The sequence below is a fragment of the Oratosquilla oratoria genome, chromosome 5, assembly GCF_046742065.1.
Source record: "Oratosquilla oratoria isolate Oo_2021 chromosome 5, ASM4674206v1, whole genome shotgun sequence".
Classification (NCBI taxonomy): domain Eukaryota; kingdom Metazoa; phylum Arthropoda; class Malacostraca; order Stomatopoda; family Squillidae; genus Oratosquilla; species Oratosquilla oratoria.
Genome location: NC_134781.1, coordinates 77,113,362 through 77,131,901, shown reverse-complemented (window position 1 = coordinate 77,131,901; position 18,540 = coordinate 77,113,362). Strand labels below are relative to the sequence as shown.

The 18,540-nt window shown below is 42.3% G+C and overlaps 1 protein-coding gene across 2 annotated transcripts in view; it reads left to right on the top strand.

The window, feature by feature from the left end:
- Positions 1 to 17,894, top strand: part of Upf1 (Upf1 RNA helicase) — a 30,456-nt gene extending 12,562 nt beyond the window's left edge. Inside the window, exons 6-20 of one of the 2 annotated variants that reach the window (XM_076185465.1) lie at positions 3,143 to 3,315; positions 4,414 to 4,621; positions 5,085 to 5,250; positions 7,361 to 7,555; positions 8,234 to 8,322; positions 8,504 to 8,606; positions 8,844 to 8,978; positions 9,115 to 9,349; positions 10,029 to 10,255; positions 11,577 to 11,810; positions 12,144 to 12,432; positions 13,731 to 14,056; positions 14,586 to 14,774; positions 15,454 to 15,509; positions 16,340 to 17,894. In XM_076185465.1, the coding sequence (XP_076041580.1) occupies positions 3,143 to 3,315; positions 4,414 to 4,621; positions 5,085 to 5,250; positions 7,361 to 7,555; positions 8,234 to 8,322; positions 8,504 to 8,606; positions 8,844 to 8,978; positions 9,115 to 9,349; positions 10,029 to 10,255; positions 11,577 to 11,810; positions 12,144 to 12,432; positions 13,731 to 14,056; positions 14,586 to 14,774; positions 15,454 to 15,465 (2,581 nt within the window). In that variant the 3' untranslated portion in view covers positions 15,466 to 15,509; positions 16,340 to 17,894. The remainder of the gene's footprint in view (positions 1 to 3,142; positions 3,316 to 4,413; positions 4,622 to 5,084; positions 5,251 to 7,360; positions 7,556 to 8,233; positions 8,323 to 8,503; positions 8,607 to 8,843; positions 8,979 to 9,114; positions 9,350 to 10,028; positions 10,256 to 11,576; positions 11,811 to 12,143; positions 12,433 to 13,730; positions 14,057 to 14,585; positions 14,775 to 15,453; positions 15,510 to 16,339) is intronic. The other variant, XM_076185466.1, reaches the window with a different exon arrangement.
- The last annotated feature ends 646 nt before the right edge of the window (positions 17,895 to 18,540 follow it).

Below are 18,540 nucleotides of genomic sequence, written 5' to 3'. Positions count from 1 at the left end.
GCATTATCTAAGATAAGTAAAACCTTAAAAGGAATCCCCTTCTCCTTACAATACTTCTCTGCTGCTGGGACAAAATTATTGAAAAACCAATCTTCGAAAATAACAACAGTGACCCAAGCTTTTGAGTTAGCCATCCATATAACAGGGAGAGATGCTTTGGGTATATTCTTCAGGGCACGGGGGTTGTGTGCATGATAAACAAACAGAGGCTTTAATTTAAAATCTCCTGCACAGTTACCTCCCAACATTATGGTCACACATTCTTTTGAGACCTTGTAACCTGGAATCGTTTTCTCTTCCTTGGAAACAAATGAACGATCTGGTAATTTCTTCCAATATAATCCTGTTTCGTCTACGTTGAAAATTTGCTCAGGAAGAAACCCGTTTTCTTCGATGATTTTCTTCAGTGTAGCAGGAAATTCCGCTGCTGCTTGTTCATCAGCTGATGCGATTTCACCTTGTCTTTTAAGGAAGTGATAATTTCTCCTGTTTTTATATCTCATAAACCATCCAGGACTTGCTTTGAAATCTACATCTTTCTCATCTGGATATTTTTCCTTTAGGTCCTCAAACAAAGACAACGCTTTTTCCTGAATGAGCTCTTGACTAAGATTCGCATTCTGACGATTCCTCCTATCAACCCAAATCGAAAGAAGATTTTCCATTTCTTCAAATATCTTACCTCTTTTCTTGTTGATGATCGTGTTCTTCATCAATGGGGCTTCAGATGTGACATGTGTTAAAATCTTGTCTTTATTATGCACAATCGTTGATACAGTTGTCCGACTTACTCCAAAACATCGTGCAATCGATACAACTTTTTCACCATTACAATGACGTTTTATCATAGCCATTTTCTCCCGCGAAATAGCATGACGCTTAGCACTTTCACTAGAACTTTTCTTAGGAGGCATGGGGGCAAATATTACAGTTACAAGTGAATGTTAATGAGAAAATTTACAAAACTTCAGTAAACAGATAATAATCCAAAAGAATTGCGGGAGTCGAGACGCCGCTTACGGTAAATACGTATTGGAAGTACCGTTGCGATTTCATGTTCTAGTGGACTAGGCCATACTACTTTATGGTATATATTTTAGCAGTTACTGAATCTTTATATAATTTTACATGCTTTTATTCTTATTTATTGTAACATGAATTGCTTGAAACGCTTGAAACGTTTTTTGGTGTTTATGCGATTCCATTATTGGCTGACCGACGTAAAGTCAAGTAAAACGACAACTTGAATTTTTTTCCATATTATTTTTGAAAACCGACGTATCTTCGAAAACGACGTAAGTCGAAACGACGTAAGTCGAAACGACGTAAGTCGAGGTGTGCCTGTAATTGTAACACGGAAGGAAATCAGTGACCAAATCAAAACCCTTGATGTCAGAAAATCACATGGTCCAGACGAAATTGCAAACTGGATACTGAAAGAATGCATGGAAGAATTAACATAAAATATACAATATTATTAAATTCTCACTTAAAGAAGGAAAAGTGCCACAGGACTGGAAGAATGTAAACATTGTACCGATTTATAAGGGAGGAAACTTGGAAGATCCATCAAATTACAGACCGGTCTCCCTGACAAGCACAGTAGCAAAAATTTGCAAAAAAGTAATCAAAAATAGATGGGTTAAATATTTGGAAGAAAAAACTATAGTGAATCCAAATCAATTTGGATTCAGACAAGATCATGTACAACAATCTTGATCTGCTTCTAATCGAGATTAATAAATATAATACAAGAGAGAAATGGTTGGGCAGACTGCCTTTCTGGACCTTCAAAAGGCATTTGATAAGGTACCACATGAAACTAATAAGGAAAATAGTCAATAGGTGGCATCAGAGGAAAATTTATTGGAATGGATGAAAGACTTCTGACAAGGAGGAAAATGAGAGTAGTAATTAGTACTGCCCCTGTTCATGTTTGTCATATACATAAATGACACGGATGAAGGAGTAGTGCTATATGAATTTTTTTGCAGATGCAAAAATACTAAAGAGTAAGAACGGAGGAGGATTGCAACTCGTTACAACAAGACTTGGACAGGATCTGGAAATGAACTAAAAAATGGGAAGTAAAATGTAGTATAATGGAATTTGGAAAAAGTAAAAACAGAATATCAAGAGATTATAAAATTGGTGAAGAGGTCAAAAAAGTAAACTGAAAAAGACCTTGGAGTGATGATCAGCAAAGACATACTGGACAAGCATACTAATAAAATAGTCGGAGAAACCTACAATTTATTGAGATCAATAAAAGTGGCATTTGTCTATATGGACGAGGAAATGATAAAAAAAATACAACTACACAAATAAGACCAAAACTCAAGTACGCAGCAACACTATGGACACCCAGTACCAAAAAGAATATAAAAGAATTAGAATACAAAGAGCAAGAACAAAACTGTCATCAACTCTTTCCAAAATGACATATGAACAAAGACTGTCCAAATTAGAATTACCAACTCTGGAACAAAGAAGGGAAAGAGGAAACCTACTAACTATCCATAGAATTATGAAAGGAATGGAAATCTTAGATAAGAATGATTTATTGAAATGGGACAATGGAAAAACGAATATATGGAAAGAAACTCAAAAATAATTACAGAAGCGATCTGAAAATAGCTTCCCACACAGAGTGATAGATACTTTGGAACAAATTAGACAAAGAAGCAGTGTGTGCAAACACTATTCAAGATTTTAAGAAGAAACTTGATGCTGAAAGATACAAAGATGGGTCACCATGAGCATAGCTCCCTTCCTGTATAATGCAACTAGGTAAACACACACAAATAGAGGGAGTGGTTAGTTACCAGCCGTCACTACAGCAGTCCAGGTTTGAATCCCGCCCAGGGCTGAAATAATTTCAGTATCGGTGTGCTGTGAGTCATTACTCCAATTCACATAGGCGGGGAGTTGGGGATGTGTGTGTGTGTGTGTCAGGTCACAGCAATATCCATAGATCGGTCATATACGAGCTCTGAGCTCTCTTTGGGAGGTAAATAGCTGTCGATCACAAGTCCAACATGTGATCCAAGTCCATGGTGAATCACACACACACATTTACATATTTATACATTCAGGATATCTTATTGATGCCTTTGTTCACATGGTATTTTAAATTTTGCAGATATGAAGATGGATTTCAGTATCAGAACATCTTTGGCCCCTTGGTGAAGCTGGAGGCTGATTATGACAAAAAACTGAAGGAAGCACAGACCCAAGACAAGATCGAAGTGCGGTGGGATGTGGGTCTCAACAAGAAGATCTGTGCTTATTTTACACTTGCCAAGACTGATGGAGGTAAGGAAATGTATATCACCCATATAGATTAAGTATGGAGGTTCCTTGAATATGTATGTTTTGAAGTGACTTGTAGATAAACATAACACAATGGATTACAATTACAAATTTGGTATCTAGACTATCAGTTACCCGGGTTCTGGTTGGAGTTCTCCTCCCACAAATTGTTATGTCTTGACCTTACATAGGAGAAAAATACAGAAAGGGAATCTGTAATTCCCCTCGCATCATCCCTTATAGTCTCCTATGACATTCCTGGGAACATGGTGGCAACACACACATCACCAACACCAACCACCACCACCACTTAGGGATCAGAAAAAGGTAGTTCTAAGTTCAAATAAACAGCATAAAGAAGGGATGGCAGTAATATATAACTTTACACTCGTGGGTTAATGATGCATCGCTCAGATCTATAGGGGCTCCCTGAACAGTCACGAAAGTATTGACTGTATGTTACCATGCAGTCAGTAACCTAATATGGGGGTGGAAAGAGAGCTGGCTGGTAGGATGGATTAGAGAATGCTGAGGTGGTTTGGAGTAAAGAAAGACTTGCAGCAAATGTGTGTAAGGCAGAGGTGGAATTAACTTTTCCCATCATGTAGAACTCGTCCATCCCATTAGAATGTCTTGTGGAACTCTGTTATGTATAGTTCTTCATGAAGTATCATGCTCAGTGCCACACTTGCTCTACTCTGTCCCTCCATGGAAAATTTATACTGACCCAGGGCGGTGGACAGGATGCAGGGAGGACCTGTCATCCAGGAGGTGCCAAGATTGGAGGGGAGTGGAATATATGGGAAATGAAATGGGTGGGAGTGATTTCTATGCCTTTTTCTTTTTGGCTACCCTCCGTGTAAGGGGGAAAAGCCTTTGGTATATGTATTTATTTAAGGCAAGTGAGTGGAAGGGTGGTGAGCTAAACACAGAACAGTTGTAGTTTTATTCACTGACGTTTTGTCCTTACCAGGACATTCTCAAAGTACATGTACTTTGAGGATGTCCTGGTAAGAACGAAACATCAATGAATAAAACTCCAACTGTTCAGTTTATGCCCACCACCCTTCAAAATTCATACTAATTAAATTCTCTCCCCAGATATGCGATTGATGCACGGTGATGAATTGCGTCTGCGATACCTGGGTGATTTGCACAAGCCATGGTCTGGTGTGGGCCATGTAATCAAAATCCCAGATAACTTTGGTGAGGAGGTGGGCATTGAGCTCAAGTCAAATGTCGGAGTGCCTACAGATTGCAGGGACAAGTTTGTGGTGGATTTTGTATGGAAGTCAACAAGTTTTGACAGGTTTGTAATATGCTTGCCCTTATGCCTCATCAAGTATTATGACAAATATTTAGTCGGATGAAATCTCAATGAAAATGGTAATTTCAGCTGGCCCATCGACAGCTGTAATAAAGTTGTTAGGCTCATTAGCAAAAAAGTGAGGTGACAAAAAGTCCCACAGTCATTTATTTACATCTTTTCTGGGTGTATTGTAATCATTAAGACATTTACCTCCCAAACCAAAATCTGGAAGGAAAAGTTTTCTTTGAAATCTTACATTATTGTTGAACTTTTTTCCATAGAATTATTTTCCTTGAAAGTATGAAAGTTTGCAAATATATGTGTGGTGTATTTATTGTGTTGATTTTCTTGGTAGTGCCCATCACCGAAAGTATAATGATAACTGTCAACATGGTAAGTTGAAATAAGAATTTAGGGTTTATGCCATGAGACATAAGTGAATTGGATATTTTTAAACTTTCAGAATGCAGGCTGCTCTGAAGAAATTTGCTGTGGATGACTCCTCAGTGTCACCATACATTTATCACCGCTTACTGGGGCATGTTGAAACGGATGATGTCATATTCCGCTACATACATTTGCCCAAGCAGCTCTCTGCTCCCAACCTGCCTCTCCTCAATAATTCTCAGGTACTAAACTAAGATATATTCATAGCTCTGCTCTCCTAATTTCTTAATTTCCTATAGGCTTGTTGATCTCAAATAGACTTACACATGCATACATTCTCACTCCTCTCTCTCTCTCACTCCTCTCTCTCTCTCTCTCTCTCTCTCTCTCTCTCTCTCTCTCTCTCTCTTCTCTCTCTCCCTCCCCTTCCCATCCCCCTCTCTCAATCCCCTTCCCATCCCCCTCTCCCCCTCCCCTTCCCATCCCCGTCTCTCCCTCCCCTTCCCATCCCCGTCTCTCCCTCCCCTTCCCATCCCCGTCTCTCCCTCCCCTTCCCATCCCCGTCTCTCCCTCCCCTTCCCATCCCCGTCTCTCCCTCCCCTTCCCATCCCCGTCTCTCCCTCCCCTTCCCATCCCCGTCTCTCCCTCCCCTTCCCATCCCCGTCTCTCCCTCCCCTTCCCATCCCCGTCTCTCCCTCCCCTTCCCATCCCCGTCTCTCCCTCCCCTTCCCATCCCCGTCTCTCCTTGCCCTTCCCTTCCCATCCCCGTCTCTCCCTCCCCTTCCCATCCCCGTCTCTCCCTCCCCTTCCCATCCCCGTCTCTCCCTCCCCTTCCCATCCCCGTCTCTCCCTCCCCTTCCCATCCCCGTCTCTCCCTCCCCTTCCCATCCCGTCTCTCCCTCCCCTTCCCATCCCCGTCTCTCCCTCCCCTTCCCCATCCCCGTCTCTCCCTCCCCTCCCCTTCCCCGTCTCTCCCTCTTCCAGTCCCTCCCCTTCCCATGACCCCCTATCACACCCCTTCCCATCCCCGTCTCTCCCTCCCCTTCCCATCCCCGTCTCTCCCTCCCCTTCCCATCCCCGTCTCTCCCTCCCCTTCCCATCCCCGTCTCCCTTCACAGCCGTCTCTACCCCTCCCATCCCCGTCTCTCCCTCCCCTTCCCATCCCCGTCTCTCCCTCCCCTTCCCATCCCCCTCTCTCCCTCCCCTTCCCATCCCCTTCCCATCCCCGTCTCTCCCTCCCCTTCCCATCCCATCCCCGTCTCTCCCTCCCCTTCCCATCCCCTTCATTCCGCCCCTTCCCATCCCCCGCTCTCCCTCCCCTTCCCATCCCCCTCTCTCACTCCCCTTCCCATCCCCCTCTCTCACTCCCCTTCCCATCCCCTCTCTCCCTCCCCTTCCCATCCCCGTCTCTCCCTCCCCTTCCCATCCCCGTCTCTCCCTCCCTCCCTTTCCCCTTCTCTCCCTCCCTTTCCCCGTCTCTCCCTCCCCTTCCCATCCCCGTCTCTCCCTCCCCTTCCCATCCCCCTCTCTCCCTCCCCTTCCCATCCCCCTCTCTCCCTCCCCTTCCCATCCCCCTCTCTCCCTCCCCTTCCCATCCCCCTCTCTCCCTCCCCTTCCCATCCCCCTCTCTCCCTCCCCTTCCCATCCCCCCCTCTCCCTCCCCTTCCCTCTCTTCCCATCCCCCTCTCTCTCCCTCCCCTTCTCTTCCCTCTCTCTCTCTCCCCTTCCCATCCCCTCTCTCTCTCGTTCTCTTCTCTCTCCTCTTTCTCTCTCTCCCCTTCCCATCCCCTCTCTCTCTTTCTCTCTCTCTCTCTCTTCCCTCTCTCTCTCTCTCTCTCTTCTCTCTCTCTTTCCCTCTCTCTCTCTCTCTCTCCTTCTCTTCTCTCTCTCTTTCTCTTCTCTCTCTCTTATTTTCTCTCTCTCTCTTATCTTCTCTCTCTCTCTCTTATCTTCTCTCTCTCTCTCTTATCTTCTCTCTCTCTCTTATCTTCTCTCTCTCTCTCTTATCTTCTCTCTCTGTCTGAGTACTAGTACATTTGAAAGTATGTATTCCATTAGGCTTTTGAGGATGTATATTATCTGGGATATATATCTTGTTGGTGTGTATACATATATAGAATGTAGGTATATCCATTTTTATATTTTTAGTGATTTTGTTTTGATTTTGGATGTCTGCTTGTGAATGCAATTTGAGTACTGCCTGGCAACAAAGAAATTTGTAGGAAGGGCATAATACTGTATTAAATTTCCTGCTTTAGAGTTCTCCATAAGGAAACACAATCCTACTCCCCTCAGAAAAGGGGCATTCATAACATTAAAGCAAATCATAAAATTACTTATATTTTGTTTCAGCAATATGCCCTGAAACATGCCCTCCAGCGCCCCCTGTCCCTAATTCAAGGTCCTCCAGGAACTGGCAAGACTGTTACTTCCGCCACAATAGTCTATCAGCTAGTCAAGCAAACTGGTGGAACAGTTCTTGTGTGTGCTCCGTCCAACACAGCTGTGGATCAGTTGACTGAAAAAATTCATCAGACAGGACTGAAGGTAAGAAAAGCGTGTTCAGAGGGAGTTATTGGATAGCAAATTCATCAAGGGTGATATAAAGCAATTCCACTTCTATTGTGCATGAATTTAATAATTTTGGATGTTAGTATCACACACACACAATTACCAAATCCCAATTCTCATTGCCATGTAGATAAAATAACGAATGCTTATCTATATGCCAAGGGCTTTTTCCCCCTAATGAAGGAGGTAGCCAAATCAAAAGGCACATACCTACTCCCATCCACCACCCTTTCCTCCCCCACATCACATCCACTGCCCAGGATCAGAAATAGTGTACTGTATTTTGTTACATTGTTTCTGACCCAGGGTAGTGGGTGGGATACATGGATGACCTGTCATCCAAGAGGAGCTATGGTGAGAGGGAGGAGAGGGTGGTGGATGGGAGTGGAATGGGTGGGAGGTATGTCCCTTTTGACTTGGATACCTGTCTTATAAAGAGGGATGGGGAACCCCTTGGTATATAGATATTCATCACCATATTTATATGCCAGTGAGAACTGTCCTCTTCTTTTATGAGGAAGGGCCTTTTGGTATATGTGTATATGAAAGAAGTTCAGATATGTTCTTTGAAGTTGTATATATTTTGACCTGGAAGCTCTGGGCCACCATTAGACCAGGAGCATTTGATTGATTGATTTAACTTTCATGTTTCAGGTTGTAAGGCTGTGTGCCAAATCTCGTGAAGCAATTGATTCACCGGTGTCTTTCCTAGCATTACACAACCAAATAAGAAATCTGGAAGAGTACGTGATGTATTTATTATTTGGTTATATGTGGGAACAAGTTTATTAAAAGTTTTTTTTTTTCAGTATTTTTGTGTTGTACAGACTGTAATAGGAAGTTGGATGTGTGTAGAATTACTTCTTTACATTAGAATGTTTAATTGCTTGCGTGTAATGTTTTTAAATTACCATTACATTGCAGTAATGGAGAGTTGCAAAAACTTCAACAACTGAAAGAAGAAACTGGTGAACTTTCCTCAGCTGATGAGAAAAGATATAGGATGCTGAAGAAGCAGTCTGAAAAGGTATGGAAGGAGTGAATGAATATTTCCCCGGTTTAGCCATTACCTGCAAAGTAAGATGACTAAGGATGGGAGGGAATTAGCTTACACTTCCATCACATGGGAAAGTTCTTTGTGGCATGAGTGTTGATACCATGTCTGGATTTATACTATGACATAATGTGGGCCTTATGAATTATGCTAGTATTGGACATATGATTTGTTAACCAGGTTTGATACATTTGCCACTCTCTTCTACAGACTCTTCTGGAGATGGCTGATGTGATTTGCTGTACCTGTGTTGGGGCTGGTGATCCTCGTTTGTCCAGACTTAAGTTTCACTCAATTCTCATCGACGAGTCTATGCAGGCAACAGAACCAGAATGTATGGTGCCGGTAATGTCATGATGAATTGTTTTCTTCATATTTTGTATGGCTCATATGCTGATTTTGTATGTATATAAATATATATATATATATTAAGAAATGGTATTGTACGTGTTTTTTACATGCAATTGTGTTCTTATCCCAGGTTGTGTTAGGAGCAAAACAACTCATCCTTGTTGGAGATCACTGCCAGTTGGGTCCAGTTGTTATGTGCAAGAAGGCCTCTAGAGCTGGCCTCTCACAGTCTCTCTTCGAGAGACTGGTAGTCCTAGGGATTAGGCCTTTTCGGCTCACAGTGCAGTACAGGATGCACCCCCAGTTGGCTCAGTTCCCTTCCAACTTCTTCTATGAGGGATCTTTGCAAAATGGGGTAGTAGATGGTGAGACCCTCGTCATCAACAAGTCCTTGCTGTAACAGTTGATACCCCTCATGCTCCTAGTTGTTTCAGAATCCCACCCGTCCAAGGATGAAGATAGTGATTTTATTTGTATGTTTTGCACTGGCTGGATGATTATTATTTATAAGATTAAGTACATGCATACATATACCAAGGGCTTTTTTCCCCCATTTACAAAGGAGGTAGCCTAAGTCAAAAGGTTTAAATCCACTCCCACCCATTTCATCCCCCCACATACTCCACTCCCATTCACCACCCCTCTCTTCCTCTTTTGTTGGATCCTCCTCCCAGCATCTTGCCCACTACCCTAGGTCAGAAGCAATATAGCAAGACTCAACACATCCAGAGCAAGACCATAAATAGAAATGGTGGGGGTAAACCAGCTCTGGTTGTTGGGCCAATGCTGTGGCGGTGCTTGTATTGTGTTCCATTGACTTTGACCTATGCAGTATAGCAGGGGAGAGGGATGACCTTTCATCCTCGAGTTGCTAATTTGAGAGGAACAAAGAATGGGTTTTCAGATGGATATAGGGCCAGTGTATGCTTTGACTTGGCCCCATAAAAGGGTGTAAAAGACCATTTGGTATATGTATTGTAGATGCATACAGCCACGTGGAATAGAAAAATATTGTTTAATAGATTCATTTATTAAATTTTGCAGCTGATAGAACCATGAAAGGAGTCAACTTCCCATGGCCTCAGCTTGACAAGCCTCAGTTCTTCTATGTGACTTCGGGACAAGAAGAAATTGCTGGATCTGGTACATCCTATCTCAACAGGACAGAAGCATCATGTGTTGAGAAGATTGTAACAAGATTCCTCAATTCAGGTGTCAAACCAGAACAGATTGGAGTCATCACTCCATATGAAGGACAGAGAGCTTATTTGGTTAGTATATTTTAAGTGTATATTCCTTACAGAAAGAGCATAGCTAAGCTGCAGGGTTAATTATCCCCCTCCACCATACCTCATAAACATTTCATTTCAAACTTGTATAAATTCCTTCTGTATGACACTTTTAAATTCCAGATCTATTCCATATAGTGTCATAGGCACAGTCACTCCTTCATATAGTCATCCATCTCGAAATACTTTTCTCATGACACTTCATTACCCCTAGACATATATTAGCTTCCCTTCCTCTACAATTTACCTCCACTATTCCTCCATTACCTGTTGCATGTGACCCTAAATACTCATCACATCCTCTAGACTCTGATTTACCTCTAATTTATCCCCAGATAAACTTGTTTGAGAAGACAAATACCATTGAGCTGTCAAAATATAATTCACACGTACTCCCTCACCCCCTATCCCCCACCCACTCCCATGCATCACAGCATCATCCATACACAACCATTTTCCACTCACCCCTATCTTCTGTCTTCTCCCTTCCTCAACAGACATTCCCTTCTTTCCCAATGACCCTTTTACCCCATCCATCCATCTCATCCTTGGTCACCCCTTCATGTTCACTTCCTCCACCTCTGCTTTCCACACCTCTTTTACTAATCTTTCTTCACTCATTCTTTCCATGTGTCCAAACCATCCCAGTACTCTTTCATCAACCCTATCTTTCAACTCCCTTTCCACCCCTGCTCTCCTCCTCATTTCTCAGTCTAACCTTAGTAACCCCTACCATACTTCTCAGGCATTTCATCTCAGACGTTTACTCTTCTTCTCTTATGTTCCATGTTTCTGGCCCATACAGTGCTGTCAGCACAATCACTCCTTCATACAATCTCCTCTTTGCATCCATTTCCAAATGTCTATTTCTCATTACACTTTTTAATCCCCCAAGAAATTTACTGGCTTCTTTCAATCTACATTATACCTCCACCTCCACTTTTCCCTTTCCTGCCACACTTGCACCAAACTATCTAAAGCTCTCTACTCCCTTAGTACTCACTCCCAATTTGCTGCCACATTCTCCCCTTGTACATATCATCACCTTACTTTTACCCACATTTATCTTCAACTTCCTTCTTTTGCACACCACCTAAACTCTCTCACTAACTTCCGTAATCCCTCCTCTGATCCTGCCACAAGTGCAGTGTTGTCAGCAAACAATAACTGGCTTATCTCCCTATTTCATCTCCACATACTGTCATCTCCCCTCCCTCCCTCTTTTCTTGGCTTCTCCTGCATGATGGGTACATATGTATTGTCATGTATCTATAGATTGACTAATATGTAATTTTCATTACAGGTACAGTATATGCAGTATCAAGGCCCCTTGAACCAGAAATTATATCAACGTCTTGAGGTGGCCAGTGTTGATGCTTTTCAAGGTCGAGAGAAGGACATTATCATCATGTCTTGTGTCCGATCTAATGAGCATCAGGGCATAGGTTTCTTGTCTGACCCAAGACGCCTCAATGTAGCCCTTACGCGATCGCGTTATGGAATCATCATAGTCGGCAATCCTAAAGTGTTGTCTAGGGTAGGTGAATTGTTGTAAATTGTGTACAAGTGTCTTAATTCCCCATAGAAGAGGTATATCTTTTTTGTAGAGTAATCACATAGCATTCTTTTATGAATGGTGATGCGTCTACTCAAAAAATAATGCTGATCACATTTAACTCCTAGTATCACAATTCTGTTACCCTCCTTTCTTTATTGTCTTAAGACTGCATATAGGATAGAAGCCCTGAATATTGTTGGCAGAAATAGTTCTCTTTCCCTTCCTCACTCCCACTCTCTTTGCAAAGGATATCTCTCTCTCTCTTCACCACTTGAAAGAAGTGATAATCCAAGATCTTTTATCTCCTTCTAGCAAGGACTGTGGAACCACTTGCTCCATCACTTCAAGGAGAAGAAGGTCTTGGTGGAGGGACCTTTGAATAATCTGAAAGAATCAATGATGCAGTTCAGCAAACCAAAACGTCTCATCAACCCAAGTAACCCGGGGTCGCACTTCATGACCACTGCCATGTATGATGCAAGAGAGGCCATGGTCCCCGGGTCCATGTATGACCGTTCAAGTCATCTGAATGGCAATCCAACCACCACAGCAGGAGCACATCCACCTCCTGGTCCACCACCGCCAACACATTACTTCCGTGGTAAGGCCATGTCATTGATGTTAGAAGTGGTCTGGGAAACAGGCTGGGTGGCCTACAAGCTTATTACTAGTGTGACGTACAAGATTTATTATACAACTTGTTCAATCTCACTTCTGTCCAGTACCCATTGAAAGAGCCAACAGATGGGTGGGTGTGCCTTGGCTAGACCACTTTCCTTTACTCGTAAAGGGGGGAAAGGATGTTTTGGTGTATATATGGAATGGGTGGGAGTGGATTTTATGCTTTTGTTTTTTGGCTACCTCCCTTATAAGGGGGAGAGAAGCCTTTGGTATATGCATGTATGTACGTATGTGTATTTGAAGTAATGATGGAATGCTTGCTGGCTGAGTGGTTAGGCTCCTCTACTTATGGCTGAGGTCAGGAGTGGAGGTGATTCAAACTGGCATTAAGAGAGTTTGGGGGAGTTTGTAACATTAAATTGAATTATTTCAAGTAGTTCTTGATACTCCAAGTAGGAGGTTAAGTGGGGAGTTGAAATATGCATTTGCTTTGAGTCTTCATAGGACATGCACACATACCAGTCAATCGATTGTTGCCTAGAGTTTCACTAAATTGAAACCCACAGCCCTTTAGTGGCTGGCAAAGTCCTCAGAAACTCCCACAGGTGTCTCCGGGAAGAAACCTTGGACTGTTGTCTGTGTTGTAGCCGTGGGGAACTGTTTTTATCTCTTTGGCTCAAAGTGTTGGGGAGAAGAGAGCAGTGGCTAATCATCAGCTCTCCATCTGTGAAAATATTACTCATGAGGGGACAAGGTGGGAGGATCAATGTAAATGAAGTGGGAGCTTCAGTTGTCAGGCTCTGCTGTGTAGGTGCTGTCTACTGCATAGCTACCCAGGCAAGGGGATGGCCTTTCATTCACAAGGAACGAATTTGGAAAGGAGACAAAGGAGTATTTATCATAATCATATGTGAAAAGAGGGAGGGCTGGTGAATGCGAATGGAGTATGTGGGGATGAAATGGGTGGGAGTGGATTTATGCCTTTGACTTTGACCACCTCCCTTGTAAGGGGGAAAAAGCTCTTGGTAAATATATCATTATGTAGATCTGTTTCAAAAGACCCAGGGCAGTGGACAGGGTGCAGGGATGACCCGTCATCTAGGAGGTGCTAAGATGGGAGGGTGGAGGGGTGTGGAGTGTTTTCGGGGATGGAATGGGTGGGAATGATTTTATGCCTTGTCCTTTTTGGCTACCTCCCTGGTAAGGGGGGAAAAGCCTTGGTATATGTATGTATGTATGTTTCAAAAGAAACTGAACAGTACATTTTTGTTCTTACAGCTCAGTACGATCCCTATGGACGTGCTCATGATTCCATGGAATACATCTCTTCTGAACAGTCTCAGCCAGGACTTAGTAATTTGCCAGTGCCCGTGGGGATGTTCATGAACATGGCACATGTTCCTCCACGATTCTATCAGCAGGCTGCCCTCTCACAGGCTCGAGGAGGTGGAAGAGGAGGTAACCGTGGAGGCAGAGGAGGGCTCAGCAAGAGATATGGCAAAAACACAGGTGCCATGGCATCCCAGCTCTCTCAACCCTTCTCACAAGATCCCACAACTCAAAATTATTCGCAGGCAGGACTCACCCAGAGTCATCTCTCACAGGTGGGTATCCAGTTACTTGTTAACTTTAACACCCCCTGTATGTCAGGGAAAAGGCCTTTGGTACAAATCTCCCTTGCTCAAATGAGTTATGTTCCTGAAAACACCATCTTAAAGTAATAGATCATATAGAAAGCTTATAAATTGGATAGAAAAATATAGAGGCAGTGATCATTTAAGCTTGCTTGGTCATAAAAGTAAAACTGGCCAAATGTGTAGTAATATAGAGTATGTGGGGATGGAATGGGTGGGGGTGGATTTTATGCCTTTGTATTTTTGGCCACCTCCCTTGCACGGGGAAAATAGCCATCGGTATATGCATGCATGTAATATAGAATATGTGAAATATTGTATGACGATACATACCGGTAGTATGGAAAATGTGTGAATTGAAGTTGGTATTTAAATAGACCTCCTAATACCACAGGTGACTAACTTGGTACTTGACATTCCTGATTCTTAGTATAGATTATTGATGTTATTCAAATACAAAAGATCTTTAATCAAATTTTAATTTGTATTCTTCCTACAGGGCATGTCTGGTGGGTTGAGTGGTCTCTCTCAAGGTGGAGGCTTGTCTCAGGCAGAACTCTCCCAAGATTCGTACATGGTGGACCACTTCCAGAGCCAGACTGACGGACTTCTGTCCCAGGACTCCACGTACCAAGGGGACCGAGCCTTCTTCACAATGCCAGCCTCTCAGACACATCACTTCTCTCAGGTCAGTCCAGTTTTCCAGTGGTCATTGGTAATCAAGATGTTCATACATATGCATGTTAAGAGATGTGTATTGAAAGGGAAATGATGATAGCTAATACAATGATTAAGAAGAAAAACAAATATTAGTTTACATGAGTCAGGGTGGTTGACTGGGGGGTGGGTAATTGAAAGTGCATTAAAGGATTATATGGTGGTGCCTAAAAAGAGGATTGGAAGAGTTCTGGATGTGAATGTGAGAGGAAGTGTAGTGGTGGAATGTCGGGTCATTCACTGGAAGAGAAGGTGAGGAGCCTATACCAGGGAGAGCATAGCTGCAGCCGAAATCATTATCACACTTCAGTTATTGGGGGCGAACAGTCACTGCTGGGAATCTGAGAGAGGTGTGCGATTCAGACATGTAACTAAACAAATTTAGTCTTCAGGAAGAAGAGTGATGCCCAAGTCAAAGCATACACCCATCCAAAAACCCATTCATTGTCCCTCCCTTCATAGTGTGCTAGGCAAGGGTTTGGAGATTGCTTTACCTTTTTCATCATCTATGGGTCATTCTCTTTAGGGATCATAGCTGTTGTGCTTTTGATGGGTCTGACCAATCTTTAATTACTTTTTTTTTTTTTTTTCCCACTCTGATCATATCTGATTGTATCTCGTCCATAATTTCCTTTCTGGCTTTTTCATAGGAGCCGTTGTAGATGGTCACTGCTCTTCCCCAAAATATCTCTCAGATCTCCCACAGGTTTGTTTTGATACCCACTTACTTTTTTTTCATAGTCACTTAATTCCAACTTGTCCTCTCCTCTTTCATGCTGATCTTGATAGGGTCGTAGTAGGATCTTTAAAATGCACCTGGTTAGTAACTGAGTGCATCTTATAACCTTTCTAACTGGGGCAAAGGTAGCCTTTTTTTTCAGCGTCTCAGAGATTTGGCTCATCCATTTTGACATAAAACAGTCCTCAGTGACACCCTCGTTAAATATTCTAATTTTGGAAACTTTACAACTGTATTGTGGTAACCCTTTTTCAGATTTTCTTGTTATGCTAAAGGGTAATTCATCAGAAGGGATGACATTATAGTGAAGGGGTTAGGAGTGAAGACCCCAATTAATCACTTGACATTGTAATGTTGCTAGAACCAGGTTGTTTGGTTTGTGTAGGGGGCCATATCGATATTGAAAAGTATACCATTCCTCAATATTTATATCCCACACGTGGGAGTGGGTGTGTGGTCACGACTTGGCTATCTTCCTTTTAAGGAAGAAGTCCATGGTATATAGATACATAGGTAGATGCTAAGAAACTTCGTTTACCTATGTATGTATACATGATAGGGTTTGGGATAGTCTTGCTAAATCTTTTGAAAAGGGATCTCAAAGTTTCTGTAACCTGAAGTGTTGCACCTGCTTTGTTGCTTTTGTTATATCTATTGCACACAAAAGATGGGAAAGTACTGCGAAAAGAAGCTTGTAATGAAGTAACCTTTAATACCCTCTTTCAAATGATCAACATGGGTCATTATTTATTACACCGAAAACTTGGGAGATTAACACAAATACTTTTCCTTTGCAGCCCTATTGAAGGAATGGCTGGTTTGAGCTCTTTGCGCAGACAGGCAATTGAAGCAGCAGCGCACCTGGACAACTGACGCAGCGGAAAACTCAGCAGGTGTGAAGGAAGAAGGAAGAAGCAGCAGCAGGCACAGCCACTGCCTGCTGGAGCAGAAAGCAGTCAGAGAAATACTTGCCAATGGGAAGGGGGAGGACTGGGACCAGGAAGGTGGCATCTGTCCAGATGAAAGAAGAGCTTACAACAAAGGAGGGAAGTGAGTGAAGCTCCCTGCTCTTGCCGGTTGAGCATCGGTTTCACCACACTTGAGGTATACACCAACACGGACAAAGCAAGGCAGAAGCAGGCCAGTGTTGGAGTTTTCAAGTAGAGGAAGGCAAGAATGCAGAGTGAAAGGTCCCATGTTCCCAAGCCTGACCTGACCTACAGGCACGACCTGACTGCAGAGCTGCAAGGTCTACCTGTGACCTGCTGCATGGCCATCTCAGCCACCTGCAGGTGTACCCACACATGGCATCTTACCTGGAATGTCCAGGGTAATGGTGGGACTCTACCTGCTTGCAATGGGCTGTCTCAAACTTTAAGTCTTATTTACAGGTTGAGTTTTATAGTATTTGCCTTTGTTTTTTTTTATTGTTATTTTTTATATATTATTTTTCTCTATCTCTTCAGTATGGGATTATTATTTAAAGGTGTGAGCACATTTTTTTTAATATATTGAAATCTATTACTGCCCAAAATTGGCCTATGAAAAGATGAAAGTACTTAATTTTTTGTACATATATATTTTACTGTACACGAGGATGAAGGTTGCATTAAAGCCCGAAAGTTGAGGTGCAACAAATGAGGAAACAAGTTTTTCTCGGTTATGTTGTTGAGTACCATCCAGGCAAATGCAGGTGTTTAGTTTGCCAGTGTGCCTTTATGAAATCAGTGCTTTTTCTTTGGTAGGTTCAAATTATTCGATCTTACTACCCCTATAAAAATGTCAGAACTGAAGGTCATGCCATTGGCTCAAGTGCAAGACCTTATCGCTTGAGCTGTTCCCATTGCTTCCACTAATCAACTTACCTTTATAGCCGAACTTAGGCTCTATCCATTTAATTTTTCTGTGGTCTTCATTGTCATAAGAAAAAGAGAAAAGCATAAAAAATCTCCTGCATTTGAAGAAGAAACTCGAGGCAAACAATGTTTTATTTGGTTATTGATTGAACTTGGTAACTATGTTCAATAGTACAGTCTTTGTTGAAAAATGATTTGTTTACAATAATAAAATTCACTTGTCCTATCAAAAACTATTTATATGTTAATGTTTCATTGTTCCTCCTATACGTAAATACATCGTTTCCTTCAAGCCTCTCAGTTTTGGCCACTAGGAGTCTCGAGCAGAGTGAAATACATTCAGAAAATCACTGGAAATATCTGATGTGTGCTGCAGAGGTAGGTGGAACATATTCTAACTATAGAAATAGCCTAGATACATAGTTGTAGGAACATCACCATAGTGACCAATGGTTGTGTGTGTCTGCTCTAGTGATGAGGATTCAAGTTTTCAGGTCTGCATGTAAAAAGGAAAAAATTATTGGTTCTCCAAATACTGGCCACTTGGTGATGTCCCTACAAAAATTGCACCCTTATGTTTTATTTTTTCATGGCAACTGCAGTTGTACTTAACATTCAAATAAGAGATATTTAATGGCAAATAATCAATACTCCCCTGGAGCTTTCACGGGCAAATGCAATTTGTATTAGAGTCTTCCTGGAGTGGGGGGGAATGTCAAGTGGTCCTCGCATCATCATTATAAGTTTAACATTGCCATGAATGTGCGAGGCCCACTATCCCCAAGTAAACAAGACAGTATTGAATGATCAACCATACTGAATGACAGCTGTACATATCCCATTCTGTCCTGCATTGAGCATCATTCAACCCTTTACAAAATTTTGCTGTTAAAAAAAGAAAAAAAAAATGAAGGTAAAAGTTTGATTGAGCAATAAATACAATATGACTATGCTATTAGAAACAAGTGCATCCCTACATACAGAGCATGACAACTACCTACACTACACCTGCAGCTGTTGTGGATTGGAGGGGTTGAGGGTCAAGGCATTTCTGGTCATGGACTGGTTGCTTTGTTTCAATTCAAAGCAGATGGCTTTCTGTAATTCATACTATATGAATACCACACATTAGCAAATACTGT